This window comes from Diospyros lotus, chromosome 9, assembly GCF_014633365.1.
Source record: "Diospyros lotus cultivar Yz01 chromosome 9, ASM1463336v1, whole genome shotgun sequence".
Lineage (NCBI taxonomy): Eukaryota > Viridiplantae > Streptophyta > Magnoliopsida > Ericales > Ebenaceae > Diospyros > Diospyros lotus.
In genome coordinates, this window is record NC_068346.1 from 36,004,005 (window position 1) to 36,027,732 (window position 23,728).

At 39.1% G+C, this 23,728-nt stretch overlaps 1 protein-coding gene across 3 annotated transcripts in view; it reads right to left on the minus strand.

Annotated features, from left to right (window-relative positions):
* LOC127809803 (uncharacterized) overlaps nucleotides 1-23,728 on the minus strand; it is a 48,534-nt gene that overhangs the window by 21,447 nt on the left and 3,359 nt on the right. Inside the window, exons 2-5 of one of the 3 annotated variants that reach the window (XM_052348906.1) lie at nucleotides 2,936-3,004; nucleotides 2,144-2,278; nucleotides 1,139-1,221; nucleotides 919-994 (exon numbers count right to left, since the gene is read on the minus strand). In XM_052348906.1, coding sequence (XP_052204866.1) covers nucleotides 919-994; nucleotides 1,139-1,221; nucleotides 2,144-2,278; nucleotides 2,936-3,004 — 363 coding nt within the window. Of the gene's footprint in view, nucleotides 1-918; nucleotides 995-1,138; nucleotides 1,222-2,143; nucleotides 2,358-2,935; nucleotides 3,005-23,728 lie in introns of those variants that run through there. The other 2 variants (XM_052348907.1, XM_052348908.1) reach the window with 2 other exon arrangements.

The window sequence follows — 23,728 nt, forward strand, 5'->3', positions numbered from 1 at the left end:
AAGAAGTCAAGTGGCTGATGTATTTACAAAAGCCATGGCAAGATTAGATTTCGAAGTGTTAATTGGCAAGCTGGAAATGAGAAGTATCTATTCTCCAACTTGAGGGGAAATATTGGATGAGATTAGGCATCCAAGTTTAAAAAGATAAGTTGGTTGGATAAGATAAGGATTTAAAAAGAAGTTTGGTAGATGAAATAAAGCTCCAAGATTCAAGGGAGAAATTTGAAGTTTGAAGTTTGAAACCAAAAGATCACAGACAACATATTAGTTACTGTTTTTTAAGTTTGAATTTGCTCCTATTTTCTAGGAGATCAAGTAGCATTTTGTCTTGTATAAATAGCTTCCTTCTGATTCAATAAACTTTCAAGTAAGCTTTCAAGAATTAAGCTTATTTCAAAATTTAATATTTCCGAGCAGTTGGGTGAACATTTGCAGTTGTAACATTTGTAGTCAGGGAAATGAAGAAGAACAGAACATTTGCAGCCTTATTTACCAAATGTGTCATATGTTGTTGGAGCCTAAACACAAAGTTCTGCTTTCTATTTTCATTTATTTAGGTTTTTGAATATCTTTTTCTTCTTCATGTTCTTTATCGGGGGTGGGGGACGTGTTGGGAGGTGACTGTTGAGGGTTGGGACATCGTTCAATATTATCATCTAGCACTATATATATATGTACATAACTTCTTTCACTACATATCAAATTTAGAACTGGATTTGATCAAACGATAGAACAGGAAAGATATAACATTCAACCAGACCTGGTTGTTCAAAGCAATGATGGTAAAAAAAAAACATTCACAGATGAGGTTTATGAAATCCATCATCTAATAAATAGCACCTTGTCAAAATGTATGAATTAATAACTGAAATCTGGAACTGGATGCACTTGAAGAGTAAAAGGTGTGAGAAACCCTACCTCTTCCCCATTACCCCACCCATCATAGGAAACAAAATAACCATTTGGTGTAAGTGCCTCAACTGTCGCATTGTACCTGAACATTTAACTAATCAAACATCACAGAGAAAAGATAAAGGTAAAGTATATGAAATGAAAATATAAACAGAACTTGAGTGAAAAGTAGGGGATCTATCCCTCATTTAATTTTGAGAAAGAAAATAAAAAGAGGGTTACATACCACTCCCCATCTTCACTCCAAACAGACTGAACTTTGGTGCCAACAGGAAATTTGTCAGAAAGGTCAGCCATGTTGCTCGGTCCCTGATTGGAAATAGAGGGAGCAAAACAAACGTAATATGAGCTTGATATAGCGCACACCCAAGTGAGAGAGTGAGGCATAAAAGGAGCCACCGCGGGGGGGGGGGGGGAATGAATAACACCAAGAACCACAGGAAGAAAGCAACAATATTACACAGTACACACTAGAAAAACAACTTCAAGATCTTGACATAGACGGGTATCAAAAGGTGTGACTACAAAAAAAAACTATCCAAAAACTTCAAATTTCGAGTACCATGTACATTTGAGGCAAATACCAAGAACAGTTACGCAATAACATTGGATGAAGAGCAGTTATAGCATTATATTTTATGCACATGTATCATGGAACAACCATTGTACTACATGATCCAACTGCAATATTACAAAATACAACCTGCACAAATTTTAGCACTCTGCACGTCCACAACTGAAGAAGCAATGAGCAATCAGAAAATTCGAAGTTAATCCTCTGCATACCATTCAAGGTGCCATGTCACATCAAGCAAAAATAGAAGAATATCATCGGAAACTACATTATTTCCTGAAAAGGGGGACTTATTTTATTGGTATTTTTCAGCATTTGAAACTATCTTAAAAGATTTCCTATGGCTTTTTGTGCCTATAGCTGATTAGAAACTTTGAAGAAGAAATTAGAAAGGGTATGGGCAGCTTTAGGTTGGGAAAACAATTTAAGTCATTTATATTAGCAGGAATTTCTGCAGGAATTGCCTAAGACAATCTACTAAAGCTCCTAACTTTTTAAATACATACAGCATGAAGGATGCTGCTTTCCACCAATTATGTTATTTCGGTACTTCCAGTCCTGAACGAGATTGGCATGTGCAAATTTCACCAAAGCCATGCTTAAAAAGTTGACCAACAAAGTTGAACACAATATACAAATACATTTCAAGAAATTTACCATATCATGCGGAGAGGTACCCACCACATGGTGCAGACTAGGAGATTCATAGCCATCAACTGTGGTTCCCAAATCCATTGCAGAACTCTCATTTTTCTTTGCAGTGGCCAAGAGTTCTTCTGTCAAAGCAATCACCTGCATGCCTAAGACTTTAGCCAAGTCCATACACATAGCAACATATATTTATATCACAAAAATAAAATTATAGTTAAATCTATAACTTAGAAGCTCAGAGTCAACATCAAAATCAGGACATGGGACTGGCTGGCCATCACGGCATATAAGACACCTGCACAAGAATGAAGACAGAAGTGATGGACATCTAGATAAAGTATCCAGTTAAAATAATTTTATAAATTTTCCACAGATTTCCCATTTCTGGGTTTTACAGATTTTATTGTAACATGAATAGAGTGCAAGCAATTCTCTCAAGTAATTGGTAAACTTAAAAGTGAGATAGTAAATGGAAGAAAGGAAAAGAAGAAAAAATTACACAGATAACCCAATGGTTTGCTTAAAGTTCAAATAATTTGATGCTCCTTTATGCCTGAACCAAATGAACCATATTTCTTCAAAGAAATAAAAAGTTCAGAAACTAAGTATGACAGAATCCATAAGATCTCCATCGTAGGCATTTCAGATGAAAGGGACCAAACCAAAAAAAAAAACAAGAAGTTTATATATCTTTAAAGAAGAAGCAGGTAGGAAACAAGAAAAAAAAAAAAAGCAAAGCGGGAAAACCTATTGCCGGGGAGGGCAGTGCTAAAATGAGAATAAATTGAAGAAGATCACCTCCACAAGCTCCTTTTCCATGTCTGCATATTCAACATTTCCAGGGTCATCATCCAAAAGCTTCCTGACCTGAGTGTAAAGATAAAAAAATCTTCTAAGAGAGCAAGAAGAAGAAAGGTGACTATCCATCACCCAATTCCAAATACAAAGCAGAACTCATAATAGACCATGAAACATATCAAGTACTAAGTGTGGCGAGCTGAAGGCATGGGGGTAAAACAGAACCAACTTGAAGACAAATTCAATGTCACGACCCCAGGGATATAATAGTAATTGTATAATACATGAATTTCTTTCGGGTTGTACTTTGCTGTTGAAACTGTTTGTACCTTTCAGTTGTTATTGTAACTGAAAGATAGAAAGCCTATAAATAGGCTAAATCTTAGAGGATGGAGTCATGGTAGACCTAGACTTCCCTCCTGAATTTATCTATGATTTGTCCCTATTCTTTCTCAGTTCTTCCAATCTTACTCTCTCTGTTCTTCTGAATTCTCTCTCCCTCGATTCCTTCCAATTTCACTAAAAACCCTAGGTCAAACCTAGATTCCTGTCATTTGGTACCAGAGCCAACGATTCTCAGCGGTTGATTCAGGCATATCATATTGAAGGCAACCAAAGTGAATTTCAAAGAATTTGATCTATGGAGATGGCCGAAAGGCCTCGTGAGAGAATGTAGGCACTGGAGAAGGGAATCAAGGAAGAATGCACTAAAATTCGCTAAAAGGTGGACGACTTAATGAATAAGGTTTCAAAGATACTTCATGTCAGTCTACTAGTAGATTTTCCTCCAAGATCCACTACAGAATCGATTCTAGCAGAAGCTAGAATCCTACCTAATACCTCTGGCCTGCAAGAAGCTGATGAATTACCTGCATTGGATTAGACAATTTTGACTGAAAAATCATTCATCTGTGCAAAAACTGGTGCTAGAGTCCTTCCTCAAGTTTCTGACTTACAAGAAACTGAGGAACAATCTGAACTGGTAAAAAACATTTACTCATTAGATATTCGGGCTATAAATCATGTTGGAGATGAAAGTTGTGATGAAGAGATCTTTCATGCATATGATGAGATGTATGCCTTTGGCATCTATTCTAGGTTGGATCAAGTTTTTGATGCTCCACATGCAGTCAAAGAAGTTCTAATTGGGCAATTTGGAAATCTTATAGTGGTTCCAAGGAAACTGATCGTAAGGCTGAAGATGTCCTATGATTGGGAATTTTAGACCTTTGGACTCCAGAAAATCAATACAGGTGGTCTAAATCTAGATATGAAGGACATGTTCTTGTGCTTAGTTTTGATGATGAAAAATATCAAATGATTTTATACTCCAAATCAAAGTATATGATCTGGAAACAAAAATCAATTTCAAGTGCTTTGTTAAACCGAACCACTATAAATCCTTTGTGTTCTTCTCTTGTACTTGTATTCTTTGTTTATTTATCTTTTCAAGCATCTCTATATTCCTCACTTGATTCATATATTTAACCTTTTATTGAAAAAAAATTCATATTTTTCAATCTTGTGTTCTCCATTGTCAAGACGAGATTGTCTTTATACGGTTGATATCTTATCGTGCTATTTCAAGATCTTGAGGTTTAATGAAGCTGTAGTTTTCATAGACGACGTCTCTTTTTTATCAAAAGAATTTTTAAGAAAAAATATTTTTTTTTTTATTTACCCAATTCACCCCCCCCGGGCGGGTGTGTGCCATAGCATTCCTATCAGTTTCAGCCACTATGGAACTTGCGAAAGATTCTCATCTCTTCCTATGCAAGCTAGATGCCAAGAAAGGAATGACAATTGCTGGAAAAGTTAATATGACACCATTGGAGGAGAAATTTGTTAAAGATGAACATTTGTTGTACGCTAGCAAGCTGGAATCAAAAGATGCATTTAGAGTAACAGCTTAGGAGGAGTAGATGAGGATGCAGATGGAACAATTGAAGCGGACTAAACAGAAGAATCGTGATTCATTTAGGGAGATGACGGAAGAGCATGTGACCGACAATAATTACTTCTAAAATTCGCTGGCGTGATTACTGCATGAAGGTCAAGGAAATCATTGGAACTTTTGTTTCAAAATACAAATCAATTAGAGAAGAGATATTGGACAAGGAGATCTTTGACAATCACATCTTACAATTGCAGGTAAAGCAAAAGAAAAGGAACGTAAGAGAGAAGAAGAAAAGGCCAAGAAGGAGAAAGAAAGAGAGAAAAAAGAAAAGCGTCGAAATATTTGCCTAATGATTAGACATATGGTCACGGGAGAGGAAGGTCGAAGAGAAGGTATTAGATTAAAGCTTTTAGAAATCTGATAATTAGGGATTATAACTATAACTACCATGTGGTTACTGAAGTCTTTGTAAATCCCACCCTTTATGGTTTATAAATAGAGGGTTCGGGAGTCTTATTCCTTCCTTCAAATCAGTTTTCGTTCTGTCTTGTGAAAGAGTATGTGTTGTGTATGTGCGTGAGAGAAAAGTGGTATTGCTTTGTAATCTCCGAATACGACAGCTTGGTAATAGAGCTATGAGAGAAATCAGTCCATGTAATCTTTGTTTTCCAATTTCAAGATAGTGAAGAATGAGATCATCTCAATGTGGATGTAGGTTCTCCAACTAGAAGTTTCGAACTAGGATAAATCTCTTGTCTTGTGTGTGAGTGCTTTGATTTTGTGTTGTTTACTTGTATTTTTTTTCTGTCCTATCCGTGTGTGAGTGATTGTATTTGTCTTAAGGGAGATTTGAGTGTGTGTCGACGGGAATTGTTACAACAATCTGGTATCAAAGCAACCATTCATCCCACATCCAAGATTTCAAGAAAGACTCAAGAAAGGAGACGCAATCCAGTAGGCAATCGTGGCTTCCATTTCATCCTCTTCCAGACACGATATAGAGAAATTCGACGAGCAAAATGATTTTGCCCTTTGGAAGATGAAGATGAGTGCACTCCTTGGCAATCTTGGCCTTGAGGAGGCATTGGAGGGAGAAGCAAAAATGCCCGAGACCTACACGGCAGAACAAAAGAAAGAGATCGTCAAGAAGGATACAACACGTTGATCCTAAGTGTAACAACCCGATCGAGCGATAGGAAGGACCGGAATAATTTACCCTGATGGGCCTACGCGAACTTCCCAGGGGGGTCACCCATCCCTGGATTATCCCAGGTTAAGCACGCTTAACTTGGGAGTTCTTTGCCAACATTCAGCCCAAAAAGTATACAGCTGGTGTTGTTTCCTTTCTTACACTATGCTCAATATATACTAACTTCTCTGGGCTCTCGGGGTATTACATTCTCCCCCCCTTAAGCACATGACGTCCTCGTCATGCGACCTTACAACCGGTCCCAGATCTCCCCCCTTGCATGGCCGATGTGAGATTCGCCTAAGGTGCCTACACGCACCCCCCATAGGGGCCTACACACACCCCCATCGAGACTCAGCCTCCTTGCTGAGGTTTGCCCCACCATCGCGCTCAGAGGCTCGAGGGTCGGCTCTGATACCAAACTGTAACGCCCCGCTCCCACTTACGGGTGTTACTCGTGAACAATCACCCGAATTGTCCACCTGCCCGGCCTTTGGTAAAGGGTGGACCATGTTTCAAGACGAAACGTCCTAGGTGGGAACTAGACTCGTCCTTCCCTTCCCTGAACCCCAGGATTCACTAGCAGAATTGGGCTTTAGCCACACCGCATTGGCTATAAAGAAAATCTCATTCAAACGCCCAATCGCCATTTTCTCAATTGTTTTTAATTCTTTTCCTATTCAAGAATTTTTACCGGGCTCCATAAAATCACCATTTAAATCAATCCATTGATTGATTACCAAATTTGGAGGAAAAATTCAAATTTTTAATTTTCCAAAATTTCTCCAAAAATGCCCGAAAAAATCCCTTTATTTTGAAAATTCCTCCGGAGCCCAAAATCAATTTAGAAATGCCCCTTAAAACCATATTTTAAAAAAAAAATTGGCCGGCAGGGCCCGCTGGCACGCCCGAGGCCCCGCTGGGCACTGGCCGCACGCCCGCCCGCGTGCGGGCACGCACGGGCAGGCGCAACCAGCGCCCAGCGGGGCCCCGGGCGTGCCAGCGGGCCCTGCCGGCCATTTTTTTTTTTAAATTTGGTTTTTTGGGGAATTAAGGGGCATTTCTAAATTGATTTTGGGCCCCGGAAGAATTTTCAAAATAAAGGGATTTTTTCGGACATTTTTGGAGAAATTTTGGAAAATTAAAAATTTGAGTTTTTCCTCCAAATTTGGTAATCAATCAATGGATTGATTTAAATGGTGATTTTATGGAGCCCGGTAAAAATTCTTGAATGGGAAAAGAATTAAAAACAATTGAGAAAATGGCGATTGGGCGTCTGAATGAGATTTTCTTTATAGCCAATGCGGTGTGGCTAAAGCCCAATTCTGCTAGTAAATTCTGGGGTTCAAGGAAGGGAAGGACGAGCCTAGTTCCCACCTAGGGCGTTTCGTCTTGAAACATGGTCCACCCTTCACCAAAGGCCGAGCAGGTGGACAATTCGGGTGATTGTTCACGAGTAACACCCGTAAGTGTGAGCGGGGCGTTACACTAAGCCTTAGTGACAAGGTACTAAGGAAGGTGTCCAAGATGAAGACGGCTGTGGAGATATGGCTCAAGTTGGAGAGCCTATACATGACGAAATCCTTGTCCAGCCGTCTCTATCTCAAGGTCAGGTTCTTTACATTTAAAATGCAAGATGGTCAGAAATTGCAAGATCATATTGACGAGGGTTGTGCAAAAGGTATATTTACTACCTTTGCATCTAACATATGAAATTTTCTCATGATTTTCCCTAGATAGGCTTTTTGGGATAACTGAAGGATTCTACTATGTTTATCCCTAGTAATTTCCATTCCTAAAATTTTCTTAGCCTCACCAAGCTCTTTCATCTCAAAGGTTGACCTAAGTTTCAGCTTTAAACTTTGAATTTCAGTTGATGAATGACTTGCTATAAGCATGTCATCTACATATAACAAGAGGTAAATTGTTATTTTAGTGGAAACATGCCTAAGATAGACACAACAATCAAATGAGCTTCTTATAAATCCTTGACTTATCATAAAAGAATCGAATTTCTTGTACCATTGCCTAGGGGACTATTTTAGTCCATATAAGGACTTCTTCAACAAGCAAACCTTGTCCTCTTTGCCCCTACTTTCAAACCCTCTAGGCTGATCCATTAGAATTTCTTCCTCTAACTCGCCATGGAGAAATGCAGTGGTAACATCCATTTACTATAGGTAAAGATCTAGATGGGCTGTCATAGCTAGCAGAATTCTTATGGAAGTGTGCCTCACAACTGGTGAAAACACTTCATTAAAACCTATCCTTGCTACTTGGGTAAAACCCCTAACTACCAGCCTAGCTTTATACCTAGGTTTAAGGCTATCTCCAACTCCTCCTTTTACCTTAAATAACCACCTACAGCCTACTATTCTTTTTCCCAAGGGTCTATCCACTAACATCCATGTTTCATTCTTTCTTAAGGATTCCATCTCAACCTCTATGGCGGCCTGCCATTTCTGAGATCCTTAGAACTTACAACCTCTTCATAGGATTGAGGTTCTTCTCCAACTATCTCCTCTGCACTTAACAATGCATATGCTACCAAATCAGAAAAACCATATCTCACTGGTGGCCTACTGATTCTTCTTTGTCTATCTCTGCCTACATTATACCTATTTTCAATTAAATCTCCTACTGAGCTTGATGAACCAGCACTGTCCATGTGTTGTTCTTCATCATAACTTGATGAATCCTTAATTTTTATAGATCTGTCAAGACTATCTTGGATTGAGGATCCTTCACCAGCACTTGGCTGGTCTAGTATAGGTTCTAAGGGAGTATCAAATGCAGCAACATCATCTAACTGCTGTTGTTCAAAATTTACAACTTTTTCCTTCCCTTTTCTATCCGTAGTTTCTTTGTCTCGATTGATAAAAGAATTTTCATCAAAGGTTACATCTCTACATATCATGGTTCTAGGCATTTCTTCATCTAAATTCCACAGCTTATACTCCTTTACTCCTGATGGATAACCGATAAACACACACTTCTTTGCCCTAGGTTCTAATTTTCCTTGTTTTACATGTGCATAAGCTATACACCTGAACACCCTAAGATGATCTAGGTTTGGCTTATGATTATTCCACATTTCATAAGGTGTCTTAAAATCTATGCTTGATGAAGGTGATCGGTTAATCAAATAGGTTGTTGTTGCAACAGCCTCTCCCCAAAATGCTTTTGGAAGCCTAACATGGAATAGCATACATCTTACCCTCTCAAGGAGGGTCCTATTCATGTGCTCGGCTAGGCCATTTTCCTTGAGATTAGCGGGGGCAGTAAGGTGTCTTAGGATGCCACTCTCATTACATAATTGGGTGAATTCCTTATTGCAAAATTCCAGGCCATTATCAGTTCTAATGACCTTTAATTTAACACCCTTTTGATTTTCAATCAAGGTTTTCCAGGTCTTAAATGCATCAAAGGAATTATCTTTTGATTTTAGGACAAAGACCCACAACATTCTAGAGTAGTCATCTATTATAAAAAAAGAAATACCTAGCTCCACCATGAGTTAGAGTTTGACTAGGGCCCCATAAGTCCGAATGGACATTTTCTAGTGGGCCTTTAGAGGTATGGAGAGCTTTCTTAGGGAATTTCACTTTCACAGATTTTCCATAGATGCATGATTCACATGTATCTAAATGTGTTACTTTTCTGGAACATAAAATCCCTTGGCTAACTAGCTCTCTAAGACCTTGGATACTCATATGTACCATCCTAAAATGTCATAGCTTTGTGTGCTCATAGGTCTTTTCATCCCCTACAGCTACTTCTCCACAAACTTTGGAAGCTATCATAACAAAAAAGGGCAAAAATCAAAAACCACCCTCGAGATTTTAAGAAACTGTAAGAACACCCTTGCACTATTGAAAATCTATATTTTCCCCTTTGTCAATTAACCAATGTAGTACAAAGACCCTTATAAATTAACAAATGTTAGTCTTGAAATCTGGTGACTACAAAATGTACCAAAGTGCCCCTATAAAACTCACGTGAATGACTAAAACAATTAGTTAGAACAAACAAAATCAATGAAATAAAAGAAAATTAATTAATAAAATTTCAGAATAATATATATTTAACATCCAAATATCAATGCACATGCAAATGCAGAATGAAATAAAAAAATAAAAGAAAATTAATTAATAAAATTTCAGAATAATATATACTGAACATCCAAATATCAATGCAAATTCAGAATAAAAAAATGGGAAACAAAAAAGAAATCAAGTAAACAACTTTATAATTATATAAAAATATTTTGACAAAGAAGAATTAAATTCAGTATACATACTGTTATGTTTAGGAGCACTCTTGACAACTCAATCAATGATTCCTAATGTCAATTCTCTCAACTCCTCACCCAAAATCGATCCAACCAACAGAAAATAAAAGACAGAAAGCAAGAACAGAATTTAAATGAAAGAAAAGCAGAAACAATTAAGTCACAAACCAAAAAATAGGCACAAGATATATCCTGGTTCGGATTGCTTTAAAGCAACCCTACATCCAGCCTTCAAACACCCCAAGAGCAGTCTTCTTATTACCAAGGATGATCAGTACAACAGCTTGAGAAAAAACCTCTTATTCTTTGAGTACAATCAACACTCACTCTCCAAGATTACAAGGCAGTCTTGAACACTAGCCTTCCTCTCAAAATGAATGTTCACTCGGTATAATAGAATAGAATAGTAAAATCTATCCCCTTTCCCTCTATTTATAATAGGAGGCAGAACCCAATGAAGACTTTCAAATATTTATAGTTTACACCCCCAACTTATCACTAATTACAGTTTGGGTTACAACTTCTATTTAATACCTCGTTGGCCCTCAAAAAACACTGCTATAACTGATCTTATTTAACCTATACTCTAGACAACATTTTAACACATACTAAATCAAGTAACGAAGAAATAGAGTTACATTCAATCATATATTAGTAACAGGTGTAGTACAGCAAATGTTTTGGGAAGAAAATTGTCACGAAACAAGAAGAAAGCCGGAAGTATGAGAAATTTTGCTACGGATATTAAGTATAGATTAGCTATTTTCTTTAAATTATTAATTGGAGACTTTTCCATTTCCAGCTGGTAGTTTGTTAAGCTGTTATGTCAGGTGTAAAGGGGCTAGAATAGGACAAAAGAATTTGTTAGAAGAGAGAAGATCTGTTGTGGCAGCACCTATGGGTCCTATAAATACTATGTCAGACTCCTGGAAAAGAATCAATCAATTAATTAACTAATTTCATATTCCCACTTTCTGTATTCTCTCTCTCCATTTCTCTCTCTCTCATTCTCTCTTTCTTCCTATCCAAATCTCCCTCCTCTCTTACGATTCTCTAACGCTTGCTTCCAATTCACACCGAGTTGGAAGTTCGGCTAGGTCACAGCGCAACTGTGACATTTGGTATCAGAGCCTCAGTGCTGGCAAGAAATACTAAGATCGCAAAAGATGGCCGAAGGAACACGCATGAAGAACATGGAGTCGCAGCTCCAGCAACTCAGCTCGACAGTGGGAGAATTTCAGGATCGGGTGGACCGCTTAGAAGTCAGCAACCAAAAAAATCATGACACGATCATGACAGTAGATCGCAGGGTGGAAGGATGACTTAACCAAACGAAGGAAGATATCAACCAGATGAGGGAAGAGATGGGCAATCAGCTTCAAGCCTTCAACAGTATATGTTGATGTTTACTCGCCAAAATCAGGTTAGGTTGTCTCCCGATTTTCCTCATAGAGATAGAAAGGACCCTATCTTACAGAATGAGAGGTTGAATCAAGAAAATAAAGCCCATGAGATTGTGGTCGAGCAAGGTGGTGATACTAAGGCGTTGTTAGGTGGGGAACGGGAAGACTGAACTATACCTCCACCACAAGGGTTTCCCATGTGATGCGGTCACCAATCAAGACTCGGCCTAAGGCTGACCCAACCAAACCGGAACAGTATCACCAAAATAGTAGTGCCATAATGTTATTTTAATACTTCTTAAATTTTAGAATTCTACTTGATTTCGGATTCTACTTTATATTGATACTTGATTTAGGATTCTACTTCATGTTTCTACTTGATATAGAATTCTACTTCATGTTTGATTAAGGTTTTATTTTTATTAGGATTCTAGTTAACTTTTATTTATGATTTATTTCTATTAGGATTCTAGTTGGATTTTGTTTTCCAAATATTAGATGGATTTGGATTAGCCAAATACTATAAATATGCCTAGGATCTAGAATTTGTAATCAAGTTTTTCTTAATCAAATTTCAGCAACCTATTTGGGTTTTCTTAACAAAACAGTCTTGTTTTTGCCTCTTTTTGAAAGTCAAGCTTCGGCCATTGAAGTTTGTTCTTTCAAGGGTTTATTTTGGTGTGTTTCATTCACACTCGCGTTACACGCTGCCTCAAGTGGTATCAGAGCGATTCATCAACCAATCAGATGGCCAATCTTGAAGGTAACGGTAGCAACCAGCCTCGTGACGGTAATCGGGGGCTGCCAGCGGTTTAGAGAGCAATTGAAGAACAATAGGAAATAACTCGTACAATGGAGCAACAATTGGAGCGAATCCGCAACCAATTGGGCATTTTACAACGAGTTAAGGATAATCGGAACCGAACTAATGGTGTGATTCAAGCCGGCTATGTCAAACCGGGAAGACCAGCCATTAATCCTGTCCTCATTAATCCTAGAAGACCAATGATGGATGATAGCGACAATGAGGACGATCTTGGTCGTATGATAGCCAACCCTAGTGATAAAAGGGTTAGAAGGAATGCGCGGCAACACAACCATTGGGGAAACAATGAGTATAAACTAAAGAATGGCTTTTCGATGAGTTTGGAGCTTGATTTCGAAGATTATGTTGTCCCAACAACCTCAACGTTTGCAAACTCAGGTCTGATTTATGCTGCTAACATGACAGAAACTCCAAGGTTATTGACTCATACTGGGGTATTTTCCAGTCCGATGGCTCAAGCATTGCTTCGCAACCCAAGGATGGTGGCGTTTCTTCTGATCGACTTGCGACTGTAAAGGAGATGGAGGTCATGATAGCAAATCCTTCTACAGTTTATTCAAGCTCTGGCATGGTTGAATCGAAGGCAATAGGAACATATTCACCTTCACGATTACAAAAGCAAGATGATCACATGGGTCTCTTTGTGAATAGGGGTGTTGGATCCCCCAAGCTAGTTAACTCGGGTAGCGCAACTACTTTAATATTAATTTGAAATTAGATTCTGAAACTAAGAATGTTGTAGCAGCTACCACTATAGTTGATCAAGTGCCTGGACCAAAGGATGATACAAGCATCACTATTTTAAGTGATGGAGAGACTGCTGATAGTTATGGAATAAACCTCTATTTGAAACAGTTGCAAAAGAATGTGTTACTTTTTGCCTAAAGTAATTACGTGCTGGATTTATTGAAGAAATCAGGAAGAAATAATGATGATTTGGCAACAGTTAGTTAATAGGACATAAATGTAACTAATTGTTTTATTAAGGGTAGATTTGACTTTTATAAAATTAGTTATTTCCCTTAGATATTTCCGCCTCCCTTAGTCTATAAATAGAAGGGTGCGGAGGCCAGTTTTGATTATCATTCATTCATATCTTTTATTCCTTGGGTTCGGATACAGTGAGAGACGAGATTAAGAGCTGTGTGATTCTAGTTCTTATTGTCTTCATTAGAGTATTGTATTCGAGAGGCAAGGTGGAGTGAAAGAGGGGTATTCTTGTACTGGTTTCTGATTTGTTTCTAGTGGATTGATTGCTTCTTGAATTGCTGGATGTAGTGCCATGTAAATGGCATGAACCAGGGTATATCTTGTGTGATGCAATCTGGTTTGGTTTCTCTGCTTTTAATTCTGTTTTTATTTTCTACTTTCAGTATTCAATGTTAGTTTGAATTCGGTGAGGTTCTTGAGTGATTCTTGAGAGATCATAGTCTCGGTTTTAACAGAATGCTTCTCCAGGCAAGAAAAATTTATGGATGAATTCAGAAACTGTTGAGGAGTCAAAATCAAGAAAGCTGATGAGAGGAGAAGGACCTATGATAAGATCTACCAGATTAGAGAAGTGCTCAAGATGGAAGGTTCAACGTCCTCAATCTAACAGTAATAATACAATGGAGGCGGAGGGCAACAAACATGGTGATGGTTGGACCCATGCCAACGAAGATAGGGCTAAGAGGGGAAAGAATGTCTTTGCTTATGTTCCCTTAGCAGAAAAGTTCAAGCAGTTCAAGAAGATGTCAAACAAAAGTTGCACAAATAAGAAGTACAAGGCGACAGCTAACAAGCATAGGAAGCACAAGGTATTTGAGGTTGGAGATAAAGTCATGATATTCTTGAAGAAGGAACAGATTCCAGCAGGAAAGCAGAACAAGTTCAAGCCAAAAAAGTATGGTCCTTACAAGATTCCTAAGAAGACCAATGACAATGCTTATGTTGTGGATTTGCCTAATCATATGGGTATTTCTAAACATTCAAAGTGGCTAATCTCTCTTCGTACTTATCGAATGTGGATTTGTCCAAACAGGATCAAAATTCGAGGTCGAATTTTTTCTCAAGTGAAGGTGAATGATGCGGTCACCAATCAAGACTCGGCCCAAAGCCGACCCAACCAAACCGGAACAGTATCACCAAAATAGTAGTGCCATAATGTTATTTTAATACTTCTTAAGTTTTAGAATTCTACTTGATTTAGGATTCTACTTTATATTTCTACTTGATTTAGGATTCTACTTCATGTTTCTACTTGATTTAGAATTCTACTTCATGTTTGATTAGGATTTTATTTTTATTAGGATTCCAGTTAACTTTTATTTATGATTTATTTCTATTAGAATTCTAGTTGGATTTTGTTTTCCAAATATTAGATGGATTTGGATTAGCCAAATACTATAAATATGCCTAAGATCTAGAGTTTGTAATCAAGTTTTTCTTAATCAAATTTCAGCAACCTATTTGGGTTTTCTTAGCAAAATAGTCTTGTTTTTACATCTTCTTGAAAGTCAAGCTTCGGCCATTGAAGTTTGTTCTTTCAAGGGTTTATTTTGGTGTGTTTTCTTCACACTCGTGCTACACGCTGCGTCACCATGCCTCAAATGGAGATACTAGTATTTGAGGGGACCAATCCTAGGTGGTGGGTTAGAAAGTGTGAAAGGTTGTTTGAGTGGTACAATGTACCAGGAGAAATGAGGGTTGCTTTAGCGGCAGCTTACTTTGATGACGGGGTGGATGCATGGTTCCAAGGTTGGACTCGGGAACGAGAGAACTACACCTGGAGGGAGTTCTCTGAACGGTTGTGTGAGAGGTTCGAGGAGAGGAGCATGTAAGACACTATTGAGGAATTTAACAAACTAAGACAGGTGGGTGATGTTGGAACCTACTTAAGGAGATTTGAAGAGCTGAGATCTTTGATGAGTAGCCATGATCCTCACCTAACGGAGGCATATTATGACTCTAGTTTCCTCAGTGGCCTGAGCGAAGAACTGAGTCCTATGGTAAAGATGATCAGGCCACGAACTTTGGAGCAAGCGGTTGAGAGTGCCAGGTTGCAAGAAATGGTAGTTGAGGCCCTGTTAAAGAAGCAGAAGGTGCAGCAACAAAGAACTACACACACGGGAAGTTGGCAGCAAGGAGGAAGCAACAAAGGGGTCGACAAGGAGATGGTGAGGAGTAATGTTGGAGGAAGGAATTTTGCTAATTCCAACCTTGGAGGGAGGCCTAATGATCCTAGACGGCAACCCAATTCCTGTTACAGGTGTGGGGACAGATATTTTCTGGGGCACCAATGCAAACGGCAGCTGCTGTTATTGGAGGGCCGAGGGGAAGAAGAAATAGAAGGCGAAGAAGAAGTAATGGAGAGATATCTCTCCATGCATTCAAGGGGATCACCAATAACAAGATAATTAAGGTGGAAGGCAAGGTGAAGGGAGGCAATTTATCAATCCTAATTGACAGCGGAAGCACCCACAGCTTCCTCGACGATGGCACTGCCAAGAAACTGAAGTGTCAACTCACTAATACAATGCCTCTGAGTGTCACGGTGGCTAATGGAAACCGGGTAATGAGTAACATGGCCTGCCTGGGATTCATATGGGAAATGCAGGGGGAGAAGTTCGAGGCAGATCTCAGGCTACTGCAATTAGGAGGGTGCGATGTCGTTTTAGGGGTAGACTGGATGAAGAAGGTGAGTCTCATATGCTTTGATTTCAACCGCATGGAAGTGACCTTTGAAAAGGAAGGGAGAAGAATGACACTCACTAGTGGGAGAAAGGTTGCTACCTGCAAGATGATTATAGGAAGAAGGTTGCAAAGTGTCCTCAGAAGCAAGTGGAGTCAACTTACACAGTTGTTCTCCATTGTGGAAGTGGAAGGAAATATTAAGGAAGAGGAGCCAGGGGAGCTACAGCTCACTGTCAATCACCAACAAGGGAGAACCGACCAGGTATGCACCTTACCACTTATTGATGAATTGTTGGAAGAATTTAAGGACCTCTTTGTGGAGCTAAATACCCTCCCTCCTAACCGAGCCTTAGACCCTGCCATTAACCTAAAACCCAATACTGAGCCTGTAAACATCAGATCCTACCACTACCCCCCTGCCCAAAAAAATCGAGATTGAAAGAATGGTGAAAGAAATGATGAGCCAGACTTTCATTAGACCGAGTCAGAGCCCCTTAGCCTCCCCAGTTTTGTTAGTTAAGAAAAAAGATGGTTCCTAGTGTTTTTGTGTAGATTACCGCCAACTTAACACTCTAACCATCAAGGATAAGTTCCTCATACCCCTTATTGAAGACCTAATGGATGAACTTAACTTGGCCAAATTCTTTTCCAAGCTGGACTTGCACTCGGGCTACCACCAAATCAGGATGAGGCCCGAGGACGTCCACAAGACTGCCTTGTGCCTTCCGTACCCACCATGGCCATTTTGAGTTCTTGGTGATGCCCTTTTGACTCACCAACGCCCCAGCCACCTTCCAATCCTTAATGAACCAGGTCTTTGAACCCTACCTAAGGAAATTCATACTTGTGTTTTTTGATGATATCCTTGTTTACGGCCCAACCTTGGACCAACACCTTAGCCACCTAAGAACCACTTTTGAGGTCCTTAGAAACGACCAGCTATTCATCAAAAAGTCCAAGTGTGCATTCAATCAGGACCAAGTGGAATACTTGGGACACCTAGCTTGGGCAAGGGAGTTAGCACTGACCCAAGGAAGATGGAGGCAATACTCAATTGGCCGAAACCCACAACCATAAGGTCTCTTAGGGGTTTCCTTGGGCTCACCGGGTATTATCGAAGATTTGTGAAAGGATATAGGGTTATTAGCAAACCCCTCACCAACTTGTTGAAGAAAGGAAACTTCCAGTGGGGGCAGGAAGCAGAAGATGCCTTCGAAAAATTGAAGGTGGCCATGAGCGAGGTCCCCACGTTAGGGCTGCCAAATTTCAGCAAGCCTTTTGTGCTGGAAACGGATGCATGTGGAGTGGGAATTGAAGCTGTGTTGATGCAGGATGGCAGGCCATTGGCTTTCTTAAGTCAGGCCCTCAATCCAAGACACTTAGGCTTGAGTATATATGAGAAAGAGTTTTTGGTTGTTCCTATGACTGTTGAGAAGTGGCGGCACTACTTAGAGGTCGGGAGGTTTGTGATCAAAACTAATCGCGAGTTCTTGAAATTTCTGCTACAACAAAAGCTTCAAACCCAGTTGCAAAAGAAGGGAATGGCAAAGTCAATGGAGCTAGATTATTCCATACAATATAAGAAGGGCAAGGAAAACGTAGCCGCTGATGCCCTATCAAGGTGTCAAGAGGAAGGTGTTGCAGCCCCCATAACCATGGTGATTCCTGAATGCTGCAAGGAGGTAGTGGATAGCTATGAAGGAGATGAACACATCCAGAGCCTGCGGGAGAAATTAGCCCTGGGCAGCAAGGAAACCGAAGACTACACCATGGTTGATGGACTGTTGAGGTATAAGGGAAGAATTGTAGTGGGTCACGATGAGGAACTCAAGAAAAAAATCCTACAGTCCTTGCATGACTCTCCCCTAGGTGGGCATTCGGGTATCCAAAACACTTACTTGAGGGTGAGGCAGTTCCATTGGCTGCAACTTCAAAGGATAGTAAAGGAATTCGTGATGGGGTGTGATACTTGTAAGAGGTGCAAGCAGCAAAATGCGACCTATCCAGGGCTGCTGCAACGCCTGCCAGTACCGGCACAGTCATGGACAAGTGTGTCCATGGACTTCATCGAAGGTTTGCCAAGATCAGAGGGAAAGGACTATATGATGGTGGTGGTAGACCGGCTTACTAAGTATGCACATTTTATAGGGTTGGCTCACTCCTACACCACCCAAGAAGTAGCTAGGGCATTCATGGATAGAGTGGTAGTTGTGCATGGGATTCCTCAATACATTATATCTGACCGAGACAAGGTGTTCACCAGCCATTTTTGGAGGGAATTGATGAAGAACCTAGGCATAGGACTCAACCTTTCAACCGCCTACCATCCTCAGTCCGATGGGCAAACAGAAAGGGTCAATCAAAGCCTAGAAACCTATCTTCGGTGCATGTGTTTGTTGCAGCCTAAGAGTTGGCATAGGTGGCTGGCATTGGCACAGTGGTGGTATAATTCCAACCACCATGCTTCTATTAGGAGAACGCCATTTGAAGCAGTGTTTGGGTATAGCCCACCGACCCTACCGGCTACTGGAGGGCACACCACTGCCCCAGCTATGGAGGAGTACTTACAGCAGCAAAGGGAAGTGCTGCAGCAACTCAAACAGGAGCTGGCATCGGCCCAAAACCGAATGAAACAATATGCCGACAGGCGGAGGAGCGATCGAGAGTTCAATGTTGGAGAAAGTGTTTACCTAAGACTCAGCTATCCACACCTTAAGTCCACCTCCCAAGGGCCAGTCTCTAAACTCAGCCCTAAGTACTTCGGACCGTTTCCCACAACCGCTAAGATTGGCAAAGTAGCTTACCAATTGCGACTGCCAGAAGGATCAAGAATTCATCCAGTCTTTCATGTGTCTTTATTAAAACGGACTACTGGCAAGGAGAGGGTTAACCCCGAGCTACCCGCACTACCGAAGGAGAAGGAAGGAGAGAAGGAGCCCGATTCTATACTGGAAAGAAGGGTGGTCTACCACCAAGGAGCCCCCCTCATCCAAGTGTTGGTAAGGTGACAAGAAGAGTCCTCGGAAAAGGCTACCTGGGAATATCTCCCTCAACTACTACAAAAGTTTCCAAGGGCAGCCAGCCTCTTGAATATTTCTTGAGGATAAGAAATCGCTGAAGGGAGGGGTATTGTCACGAAACAAGAGGAAGGCTGGAAGTATGAGAAATTTTGCTGCGGATATTAAGTATAGATTAGCTATTTTCTTTCCATTATTAATTAGATACTTTTCCATTTCCAGCTGGTAGTTTGTTAGGCTGTTATGCCAGGTGTAAGGGGGCTAGAATAGGACAAAAGAATCTATTAGAAGAGAGAAGATCTGATGTGGCAGCACCTATGGATCCTATAAATACTATGTCAGTCTCTTGGAAGAGAATCAATCAATCAATTAACTAATTTCAGATTCCCATTTTCTGTATTCTTTCTCTCCATTTCCCTCTCTCTCTTTCTCTCTTTCTTCCTATCCAAATGTCCCTCCTCTCTTACGATTCTCTAGCGCCTGCTTCCAATTCACACCGAGTTGGAAGTTCGGCTGGGTCACAGCGCAACTGTGACAAAAATACAAGTATTTAGACCTAAAACAAAAACCCTACTTTGGTATGGTTAAAAAATGTCAACACCGAAACCAACATACATACACCCACAGTGTGATTAGCTCCATTCTTATTATATTATAAACAATTCACTCCTTATTTTTATTTTGCCTCAAAAATTATACGTACTCTAACCACACTCCATATTCTCTTCTTTATTTCACTCCCTATTTCATTTATTTATTAATAAACTTCAATTCTATATATTTTACCTTATTTATAATTTTCACTACTAATACACAAAATCAATAATCAAATATACAAAATAATTAGATATCTGCATAAACAAAATTAATAATTAAATACGCATAATAATCAAATACACACATACACAAAAGCAATAATTAAACTCACAAATTAATAATCAAATACACAATATTAATCATTCAATACAAAAAAAAATTAAAAAAAATCACCAAAATCACAAGAAAAATGTGCTCCATTTGCTCCTCCTTCCAAAAAGACAATTTTGCCATCACTCCATTATATTTAACACCAACAATCTTTCAATAGGGTGGAAAACATAGATTTTCAATAATGCAAGGGTGTCCTTGCAGTTTCTTATAACCTCGGGGGTGGTTTTTGATTTTTGCCCTAACAAAAAATCCATTTTTAAGGACTGCCTCCATACATACAAGAGATTCTCTAGCTACCTTGAGAATATCCCCACAGCCACTATAACTATAGCCACTCTTAGCTAACTCTCCTAGGGAAATTAGATTTCTTTTAAGGTCTGGGACATACCTTACAGATGACAGGGTCCTAACTGACCCATCAAACATCTTAAGCTTAATATCCCCAATCCCTTTTATACCACACTCTTAGTTATTTCCAAGTAAAACCTTCCCCCCACTCATGTCTTTATAATTCAAGAACCATTCTATATGGGGTGACATGGAAAGAATACCCCGAATCTAAAACTCATACCTCTTTATCTGAATGTCTTGAAACCACAAGAGCATCCGAACTATCATAGTCAAACTCACAAATTGAATTTGTGAATTTTGGTTTGCCTTTATTTGAAAAATCTTCCCTTTTTGGGGGGGAATTTCTCTTTATATGCGCTTCTTCATGGCAACGGAAACATCTAAAAGTTTTTTTGCCATTTCTAAACTTTGATCGAGACTTCCCTTTAGCCTTAGAGTCTTTCTTTTCAAGTCTATATCTAGTGGTAAGGGCATCCCTAGCTGTTTTCTTCAATTCTACTTTCTGCTGTAAATCTTTAGAATTTAGGACACTTATAACATCCTCTAAAGATATGGTGTCCCTACCATGCTTTAAAATGTCTGCAAAATGCTCATATGACTTAGGTAGTGAATGCAACAGAATTAGGGCTTTATCCTCCTCATCATATGATATACTTAGGTTTTCCAAATCAAGACACAATTTGTTAAAATTATCAATATGATTTTGAAGCTTTTGCCCTTCTTGCATTTTGAAAGTAAAGAACTTAGCTTTCAAATATAGCATACTCGAAAGGGATTTAGTCATATATAGGCTTTCTAACTTAGACCACAAAGCCTCGGCAGTTTGCATTTTAGACACTTCTCTTAGAACTTTGTCTCCTAGACTCAAGATTAGAGTATTGAAAGCCTTTTCACAGATTTCTTGCCTTCTATTACTTGCTTCTAATCTCTGTTCATTAGTAGCAGTTTCTGGAAAAGGTTTTTGGGGTTCTAAGGCTTCTTTCAACCCTAAGTTTCCCATGAAGGCTTTCATCTTAATCCTCCAAAGTCTAAAGTCGTTAGTGCCATCAAATTTTTCAATGTCATACCGTGCAGCAGGGGCCGCGGAAACCATAATAGACAATTGTTCTATAGGTTTCAAAAGATTCTATGGGTTTCTTGATAGTTTCTTGATTGGGTAACCTAAAGCTCTAATACCAATTTGTTGAAACCGAGTACTAATATGACCCAAGAATCACTCAATGATCTTACCGAAACCAATCACAATACAAGTATAAATTAGAAAACAATTAAATGACAGAATGGAAAAGAATAGAAACGCAAACCAAAAAGCAGTACACCAGATTTACCCTGGTTCATGCCATTGACATGGCACTACATCCAGCAATCTAAGAAGCGAACAATCCACAAAGAATGTAGGAAATCAGTACAAAAATTCCCTCACTCGCCTCCTCTTATCTCTCGAATACAATTCTCTAATGAAGACATCAAGAATTTTTCTATCACAACTCTCTCTCTTCTCACTACACTCGCACAGAAGAGAATGAAATGAAAAATATGACTGATTGATGATCTAAACTTGCCTCCGCACCCTTCTATTTATAAACTAGAGAGGCGGAACTTCCTAAGAAAATAATTGACTTACATAAAGTCTAAACTACCCCTATTAATTACAGTTAATTACATTTAAAACCTACAACCTAACTGCCATCAATCATCATTATTTCCTTCTCTGATTTCTTCCAAAATTCCAGCACACAATAACTTGGACAAAACAATAACAGTTAAGGCAATCTTAAATTGTGATATCCACAGTGCTATACACTTGGCTAAAAATCAAGCACATCATGAGAGAACTAAGCACATTGATGTTAGGTATCACTTTATCAGAGAAGTACTTGAAAGAAAGGAAATAGATTTGATAAAGGTAGCAGGAGAAGAAAATGTTGTAGATATGTTTACTAAAGTAGTACCAATGTCAAAACTATATCATTGTTGAGCCTCTTACACAATTATATTTGTGAATGATTAGTTTGTGTTAGAAATTAGGAGCACAATAGGATCGTTCTTGCCAATTCTCACACCCTCACTCGAGAAAACCACAACAACAGAAAATGTAAAACTGGAAAATGCAAGAACAATAAAAGAGATTAAGTAAGAAACATCAAACCAAACAACAGGCACAAGAAGTTATCCTGGTTCGAACTGTGATCAAAGATCAGTCCTACATCTAGCAGCAAATCTCAAGAGCAAATCCACTAGAAACCTTGAAATAGATTACAAGAAACCCTCAACTCTCTATCACACAAGTTCATCGCCTATTCCTTTAGAGATTACAAAGACTCTCCAACACTTAAAGCCTTTTCTCCCTCTCGGTAGTCTCACTTATATTCAAAGACAGAATTGAGTGAATGAAATGTTATATGCGACTTCCAGCCCTCGCGTCCTATTTATAAACCATAGGGGTGGTAATTACAAGACCAACTATTTTGCCTATACAAAGACTAAAATATCTCTCATAATATAACATCTAAATTAACTAATCTAACTTAGACAAAACCAACCGCACTCATTCCTCTAACAGGTTCTGTTATCTTCATCTTTTAGATAGAAATCTCCATGCAAAAACCCAACAGTTTGTTTTGCAAAAACCCAACAGTTTGCTTCGCAGGTCCAAGAAGAGAGCAATTGGTGGAGCCAGATTCTAGAAGATACTCCTGCAAAAATAGTGGAGATTTGTTGGGTTTTTGCATTGAGGATTATGTCTAGAAGATAAGAGACCAGCAGATCCCTTTGTTTTGAGGTGAGTGAATGCAACTGGAATTCTAAGTTAGAATGTAGATAACTTAGATGTTTTATTATGAGGGTTATTTTAGTCTTTGTGTAGGCTAAATATTAGACTTTGTAATTAACACCCCTATGGTCTATAAATAGAAGATGACAAAAGACAGAAATACATGGAAGTTTAAAATTCATATAGTTAACCCCACATAGTGGGATAAAGGCTGGATATGTTATTGTATGATCTATAAATAGAAGGCGTTGGCAAGCAATCGAACTTAACAACATTCATTCATTTTTGTCTCTGTATACAAGTGAAATTGCCAAGAGGAGAGAAAAGGCTTTCAGAGTGGGAGAGTCTTTGTAATCTCTATGAGAGGGCAATGTACATGTGTGATAGAGAGTGGATCAATACAAGGAGACAGTGGATCTATATGGCCAAAGAATTGACAAC